This window comes from Aplysia californica, unplaced genomic scaffold, assembly GCF_000002075.1.
Source record: "Aplysia californica isolate F4 #8 unplaced genomic scaffold, AplCal3.0 scaffold00710, whole genome shotgun sequence".
Taxonomy (NCBI): domain Eukaryota; kingdom Metazoa; phylum Mollusca; class Gastropoda; order Aplysiida; family Aplysiidae; genus Aplysia; species Aplysia californica.
In genome coordinates this window covers 84,100-92,578 of record NW_004797980.1, presented here as the reverse complement: position 1 = coordinate 92,578, position 8,479 = coordinate 84,100, and the positions used below count along the sequence as shown (strand labels likewise).

Sequence of the window (8,479 nt, the reverse complement as noted above, 5' to 3'; positions counted from 1 at the left end):
CTGAAAACTGGACGGAGTGGAGGAAGCTGGTGGCCAAATCTTCAAAAGCGCCCCGACTGATATCCAGTATACTGGATAGGTGAAGATATTGCGTATGGAGACACTGTTATTATATAGAGCCCAAACCACTTTTTTTTCACATGGACTGTTTGAATTTAGACACAATCATTTATCATTGAGGAGCTTAGACTATGGAATTGTCTTGGTTTGGGGTGGTACGGTAGGAACGAACAAAACACCACTAGTGAGAATCTCTGTAAGTTTCATGCGAAGGTCTAACCAAAGAGTCTATATAACAAGAGGGTCAACTCCTCTCTTTGAGCCCATTAAAAGTGTCCTCAAAATTCGGTGGCGCCCTCTTTGCAAATGTGCACCCTTTGCGAGTCGAGCAACCCTACTTGTGTTGAAAAAATCAAAGTGAAACTAACAAGTTTTTAAATAAATAAGAATTCAAATTTCGGAAGAACGCTTTTTTAAAATGGTTACGCAGACAAAAAAAACCTCTTCCGGAGGAAGGCACGACTGTTTTCTTCGTTTAATTTGACTTTAGAATGAGAGGCGAGAGGTCATTAAAATAACTCCCCTCCCCCCCCCTAAAACTCCACACTGAACGAATCCGAACAGTTGATGAACAGCAGTCGATCTGCGCACGCAAGGAGGTGCTATTCCTATTCTTCCTCTGAAGAAACGAAAGACAGCTTCAAAACAGACTGCAGCGCCATCTGAAGCAAAGAGAGGACTTCCGGTGGACACTTTTTTTGGCTGAGTGGACCATCTTGTTATATACTATCTTTGGTCTAACCTAACTGCACAAGCTGCTGGGACGTCACGTCTAAGATTTAATTCGTCATGGTGTAATTAATGCAGACATTTTCACGCATGACAACCCACGTTCTCACAGAGAAAACGGCATTAGAAAATTCTAGGAAAAAAAAATAGATAGCGTTTGTATAACGGAAATCCCCGCCCAACAGCAAGCTCTATGCGCTTCACAATCTATACTATTACACCAGTAGACCTGAGAGCATTCTGAAACAACCTCAACTTCCTGGTAAGCATACTGTGCAAGCAGCCATATATAGACGCTAGAACACTAACATACTGACAAGATCTTTCGCTGTACCAGCAATGGTCGACATGAGACAAGTGTTTTGACGCAGAGACTTTAAAAACGTCACGAATTCCCACTCAATTTTCATTGAAATGGCTGTATTGCCCGTCAGTTGTAAGGGTGTTTTCAAAACGTAACCCTGACCAAAGTTATTAAGTGAAAACCATGCTTTTGCACACAGGATGAACACTGCGGATTCACTTTGGAGAATATTTTTAAATTTGGAATACTTTGTGTTTGTGAATTTTGTTGAATTGAAAAAAATGACCCGTACTTTTGCCATAAATGCTACGTAAAATTACGTAATCTTTTACACGTACCACACAAAAATGATCGTATAAATTTAACCTTTCACATTCGAGACTTCCCACTTGGCTTACATTCAGGGAAAATAACTGCAGATGATTCCCACCACTCACTATTGCAGCTGTTGCTTCCCTTTTGTAGGTCCGAGTGCCCAACATAGTGAGGAAGGAGACGAGGCAATTCTCTAGCCTTCTCGCAACAGTTGAGAGGTGAAGGACGAGTGATTTTAATTATCTAAAGGAATACATTAAAAAAGGAATAACCCTTACCCTAACCATCGATTCATGTAGTATCTTTTTTTAAAAGCTACGCTGTTGCAGGCAAGATAATACATAGCATTTGTATAGCGCTAATCACCGCTCAACAGCAAGCTCTTAGCACTTCACAATCTGTGCTATTACCCTAGCAAACATGAGAGCATTCTGAAAAAATTAAACTTCCTCGGAAGCAAACAGTGCAAGCAGCCATTTATAGGCTCTAAAACACTAGTAAACTGACAAGATATTTCGCTGTGAATGGCCGGGTACCCATGCCTACCTAGGTGAAGTAAGGAAAATTCGAATAAAGTGCCTTTCCCAAGGACACAACGTCGGGACTACAGCTCGAACCCCCAAACTCGCAACCTCACGATTAAGGGTTCGAAAGCCTACCCACTAGGCTATTGAGGCTACATAAATCTTAAATCAAATACATCGCTGGTGCAGTGTCGTACTGTGGTAATAATAAACTGTTCAAATAATACAAATAGACTCAGACACGTACACAAATCTTGTTTGTTTAATAGAAAACATGTTTAATAATCCAATAAAACATAGAATGCTAGCACATAACGTCAGGTGTAAATGTTTGATTTCTATGCTCTTTCCATGCACCAACCCTTTTCCCACTTTAACACACACGCGCGCGAGCGTTCGTACACACACACACACACACACACACACACACACACACACACACACACACACACACACACACACACACACACACACACACACACACACACACACACAAACACTCAAGTATGAAGAAAGAGAGAGAGAGAGATAGATAGATAGATAGATAGATAGAGAGAGAGAGAGAGAGAGAGAGAGAGAGAGAGGGAGAGAGAGAGAGTGAGAAAGGGGTGTGGGGGGAGGTAGATGGAGTATTCAGCACTATACTCATTAGATTACTATGTTTAAGGATACAGTCACAGATCGAAATACAACCAATATTACTACAATAATAACACACAAGTGACGTAATTAGTGTAATCTTGAATTCAGTAAAACAGCAGTCTCCATAGACAGTCAGCTCTGATTATGGGTGAGTCTGTTGTTTGTTCTTGTTCTGTTGCGTTTTGTTTGTCAATGTTTGTTTGTAAATGTATAAGTATCTGTGGTAGGTGTGAAACATTTGTAATGTTTTTAGAAGTTTATACACATGTATTGCACAAAAACAAGAACAACAATAACAAAAACTAAAACAGCAAAGAAGAAGAAGAAGAAGAAGAAGAAGAAGAAGAAGAAGAAGAAGAAGAAGAAAAAGAAGAAGAAGAAGAAGAAGAAAAAGAAGAAGAAGAAGAAGAAGAAGAAGAAGAACAACAACAACAACAACAACAACAACAGAAACAACAACAACAACAACAATAACAAAAACACAAAACAGTTAGACTCCAACACTAATGCTTAAAGAAGTTAAATAACAAGTCAACAGTTCGGCAAATGAAAGGTTAAAAAAAACAAAAAACACGGGTCTCTGAAGTCGAGATCAGAGGTCATATCTGAACTTGAACAGTTTGGAACCCAACATCCTGCTCCTGGTGATGTGGTCGAACCATTCGCTCTGAGCCACTGTGAAGTTGTTTTTCCAGTCTCCGACTTTACCTGAGGAATCGAGAAGAAAAAAACAACATACCTAAACATACGATTTTTAAAAAATCCGTGTACATAATTGTAGATGGAAGTCATCCGAAATTGTAACTGTTTCATCCTGCTTGTAAGCTTGTAATGATTTTACCTTTATCCCAAAACTCTCCATCATTATCATCGCCATTCTCACCCTGGATCAGGCAATAGGCCATCGACAAACACTTTTCAAATTTCCCTATCTCGACTAGCTTTTCAGTATCATGAGTGTACCAAACATAATTGTTCCTAAATCGTAGTTAAATCTGTTCTCCTATTCCTTTTTCATCTTGGTGGAAGCATGCAGCTTTATTGCAGGGCGCCATGGTCACCCTAAAATGGTCCCAGAGAGTATGGAGGCCCCTTGAAAAACATAGTGGGCCAAAACAAATTTCGAATACGGAACACACGTTTATTTTTCTTAATTGGTCGCTTTTTAGCACTTGGGGGGCTATCCCGAAAAATGCTGCTTTGAGAAAATCGAATGTAAAGTTTTTGCCCCTTGTTCAGTTTCTTTTAATGACAAGGAGAGTTTTCTTTATAACAAAACAAATATACACACCAATAAAACCAAACTTCTCCTATAGTATAGGTAGGGCAGTGCCCACTTTTGGTCAAGATTTCTGGAAACCCCCGAAATGTGGGCTAACCCGTTTGTCCTTAAAAGCGACCAGTTGAAAATAAAGGTAATACATTATTAAAACAAAATAAGACAAAAACAATTAAAACTGTTACCTTTTCTAAACATGATGGTCCCTTGGTTGTCAGTAAAAGTCTGCTTCTTCTCCTTCTTCATGTTGTCAAAACTGGCGGCTTTGATGACTGCCTGGAGGAACTCGTCGTCATAGTCCTTGCCCAGGAACTTGGACAGTCGCTTCACTTCTGCTAATGTGTTCTCCTGGGAGAGTTGGAGTGTGTTTGTAGAATATGGGGGTGGTTGAGGGATGAAAAAGAGGGGGTGGGGATGGTGAATAAGTAAATTAGGAAAAGATTAATGTTCGGGAAATAATAATAGTTATAATAAAAATAATAATAATAATAATAATAATAATAATAATAATGATGATGATAATAATGATAATAATAATAACAATAATAATAATAATAACAATAATAATAATAATAATAATAATAATATTGGAGGGATCTCGTGGCCTAGAGGTTAAGGTGTTGGCCTCTCATTCAAAGGTCCCGGGTTCGATTCCGGGTAGTGACCAAAAAATTTTCTTCTCTAAAATTGTATCCTTTCACATCCTTTCCTGATCTCTAACAATGTTCTGTTGTCTGCTTTCATTTCCACTTTCTGTCCCCACCCCCTCACCTCCTTTGCCCCCTCCTCTGGGCTCCTGACTCTTTCTGCAGCCTTTCTACTGCTACTCCTTGGCTCCTCCTAACTGCTGTCTTTCTGCCACACCCCTGATCTTCTGGTAGGAAAGATCTACACCTAGCCTTCTCAGACAAGGGCGAAAAATCTCTGAGGGCCCTGTGCAAGTTGCGCACGTTAAAGATCCCTTGGTGGTCTAAAATCGATAAGAGTAGGCTTCGGCCGCCACTCGGGCAAAATTCCAAATTTCCTACCAACGAAAAAGTATTTGGTGTGTCCCGCGCGCTCATATGACCTTATGCAGTTGCGAGCGCCGTAAAACCCTATACTAAACAAACAAAATAATAATAATAATAATAATAATAATAACAATTGATAATACTTGACGAAGCTTAAACTAGTCGACTTACATGTAGATCTTCGTAGCTCAGGATACATATATTCAGGTCAGGGTGTGCGTTAATGCATCTTTCCCACTCTCGTAGATAGTCGAATATACTGTTGTTGTCTATCAAACCATCCACGAACCTTGTGAGAGAAATAGAAGGGTCACTTAAGTATACTTTGGACGCCATTGTATATAAAATGTGTATGTAACGTTAGGTTCAAGATGTGCGTGGTATTTGCGACTGCTCTGTTTTTTTAATCTGAAAATATCCTCAAAAGATGCTGTTCGTTACAGAGACAATAATATCAATAATATTCTCTATGCGTTTGATATTTAATACATGTCTATTCAACCAATGTTGATGCTCCTCAATACACGACGGAACGCACTTTGAGATTCTTTGAATCCGCACAATTTTGCATAGAGTCTAGTCATATTTTTTAAATATCAGTTTTTACTGACCATATCTCGGGCGACTCTCAACATAGATGAAATGTTTGTATGTCAAATGGTGCAGAATTTATCTAGCTTTGAATTACTATGTTACGTGAGTTGGTAGTGCAAAGCTATGGGAAAGTGATTGGGTGATTACATTTTCAAGTTTCTTTTGGACACCACGGTATATATCGCTACCTTAATTTTACAATGTTCTATCTGACTTTATTGGCCGATATGAGTAACTAAAATGGAAAGATCAGAAACCAAATGTTCTATCTGCACTATTAAAATCTTAAGATTATTCGGAGTCGTGATAACAAAATTAATAACCCCAATAAAAAAACAAAACTTGAATACTACCTCAAGAAATTAAAAAAAATATAATAAAAACATGTCTAATACATTAAGAAAAAATTCAACAGACAATGTTGTAGATCTGTTAGCTACTAACAAGTATGCAAAAAATCAACCTATTTTTATGGGGGGAAAATGCGGTATTCATTACGTAAGACATGTCCACAAAATCCAATATGGCCGATTTTTTATTCTTATTTATTTATTTTTAAAAATCTCTAGAACAGAGCCTACAGGTCTTTACAAAAATTAATATTGATCTGTAAAGACAATTTGATACGAGTCACTGCGCAATTGTTGGAGAATCTATGTTCGATAAGACAAAGACGTATTTGACAATGAGTTGCGCCACGAATTTTAGACCGCACTGTAGTGAGAATCCCTGTAAGCTTCATGAGGAGGACTAACCTAACTGCACACGTTGCTGGAACGCCACGTCTTAGCCTTATTTCGTAATAGTGTCACTCATGTAGACATCTTCACGCATGAAAACGCACGTTCTCACAGAGAAAACGGCATTCGACAATTCTTGAAAAAAAACCCCCAAAGAATACCTGCAACGGTCGACATGAGACAAGTGTTGCGACGCTGAGACTGTAAAAACTCACCAATTCCCACTCAATTTTTAGTGAAGTGGCTGTATACTGCCCGTTAGTTGAAAGGGTGTTTTCAAAACGTCACCCTGACCATTCTTCATGAAGTGAAAGCCATGCGCTCACAAGATTATAAACAAGTGGATTCACTTAGGGAAATATTTTTTGGATTTGGAATACTTTGTGTTTGTGAATTTTGGTGATAAAGAAAAAATTGACCCATAGTTTTGTAGTATGTGTTACGTAATATTACGTAATCGTTTACACGCAGCACACAATAAAAGTTCGTCCAAAATTAACCTTTCACACTAGAGACTTTCACCTTAGCTTAAATTCAAAGGACACGACTGAAGATGATTCCCACCACTCACTCTGGCAGCTGTTACTTCCCTTTTGTAGGTTTCCGTTTGTATCTATCTATAATCTATCTATTTGTCTATCTATTTGTCTATTTATCTATGTAATACACAACTATCATCATCATCATCATCTAGTGCCAGATCTACGATCATGGTTCTCCATTCATTCCTTTGCTCGGATGCTCTCAAAAAGGCTACGTTTCCCCGATCTAACCCTGTTACCAATTTGTTTACACAACTGTATACTTACTGTACACAAAAGAGCAGGCATCTAACTCACATGCTGTAGCTCTGGAGCACAGGAGCAGAACTTGGACAGACCGGGCGAAATAGGTTTTTTTATGGAAGGCCGAAAACACTGAAATGTCATTGTACATGTAGCCCCGTTATCTCTGTTTGCATAAATGCACATGTGTATGAGACTTGCAGAAAGCGCTAGGGAGCGGGGAGGATGGTGGGTTAGAGGGAGGGTTGGAAAAGAGGACATTTATCTATACAGAACACAATGTGGGTTACGCGCATTTGCTATTTTTCCTTAAATGTGTCACGGCCCGTACTTAAACTACTCATACTTATAGTCGTAGCTTTGATTCTGCAATGACAGTTTACACACTTCTTTTTTTTCGGGCGCAAGGGGGGGGGGGGGGAGTTCTTTCTTTTAAGCAGCCAAGGCCAGGTCCTGTTTGGGGTTTGTACTCGTGGATTGTTATACTGTGTGGGACGTGCTGACAAATGATTTACTTCTCGCAATCCACAAATGGAGATATCGGCAGAAAATCAGCAAAGGAGTACATTTGTAGATTTTCAACTGATACCATTTTCTTCAAGTTTAACATGCAGTTTATTATTTCGAAAACGCAGCGTAATCTTACATATTGCTGTACAAAAGGTTAAGCTATAAGTGTTGGGACCAAATACTACTTGATTTTTCTTAAATGCCACAACCGATAGTGCTATTATAGCAATCGTTGGATTCGGGGTTCAAATCTGGATCGGGGGTTTTGGGTTTGATTCTCAGCTGAATTATAATAAGATTTTAAAATTAGTCACTTAATTTGCATCTTATTGACTGGAGTATAGAATATAGTAACATGTATCGTTGATTGCACCCAGCTGGGGTTCGTTTCTTATTGTTAACTTTCATCAGCTTTCATGAGCTCCTGTATAAAAAACAATGAAAAGTATAAGCTACATAGACGAAAAAATTCACATTTGAATTCAAAGATTGTGAGTATCTACTTTTCCGATCAGCATTGTGCGGTATTAGTCAGCTGACACAGCATGGTAAAATGAATAGTAGTCAGCTTGCATGACCCCCAACACCGTTTAGAGATGTTAGTATTTCTGCTCATCTTTTCATTTTCCTGGATCTATGGTAAACACGCATTGGGTCAACCGGCTCCAACTGTGGTTGATTTGACCTCTTGGGAAATATTGGCGGGGTTCACCTCCGTGACTCACCAGGATACATCACTAGTCCGTCACCGAAGAGTCCTTGACTTTCCTGCTGGGTTGGATGGATGCCAGGTCAGAATAATGTTTATAATTTTGAAGGTCATTGGTGTTAAAGAGATTTCAAGTTATATGGATGGGGTTTGAGGGTGATTACAATGTTTTATGGACGTACTTTGCTGGCACAAAGGTAGGGGAGCTCTTCAACCCCCTAACCCTAACCCTAACCCTAACCCTAACCCTAACCCTAACCCTAACCCTAACCCTA

The 8,479-nt window shown here is 39.1% G+C and overlaps 1 protein-coding gene across 1 annotated transcript in view; it reads right to left on the bottom strand.

Moving 5' to 3' along the window:
* Positions 1 to 3,166: 3,166 nt before the first annotated feature.
* Positions 3,167 to 8,479, bottom strand: part of LOC101858306 (sulfotransferase family cytosolic 1B member 1) — a 10,231-nt gene continuing 4,918 nt past the window's right edge. Inside the window, exons 4-5 of the mRNA XM_035972490.1 lie at positions 4,039 to 4,201; positions 3,167 to 3,282 (exon numbers count right to left, since the gene is read on the bottom strand). Of these exons, the coding sequence (XP_035828383.1) occupies positions 3,167 to 3,282; positions 4,039 to 4,201 (279 nt within the window). The remainder of the gene's footprint in view (positions 3,283 to 4,038; positions 4,202 to 8,479) is intronic.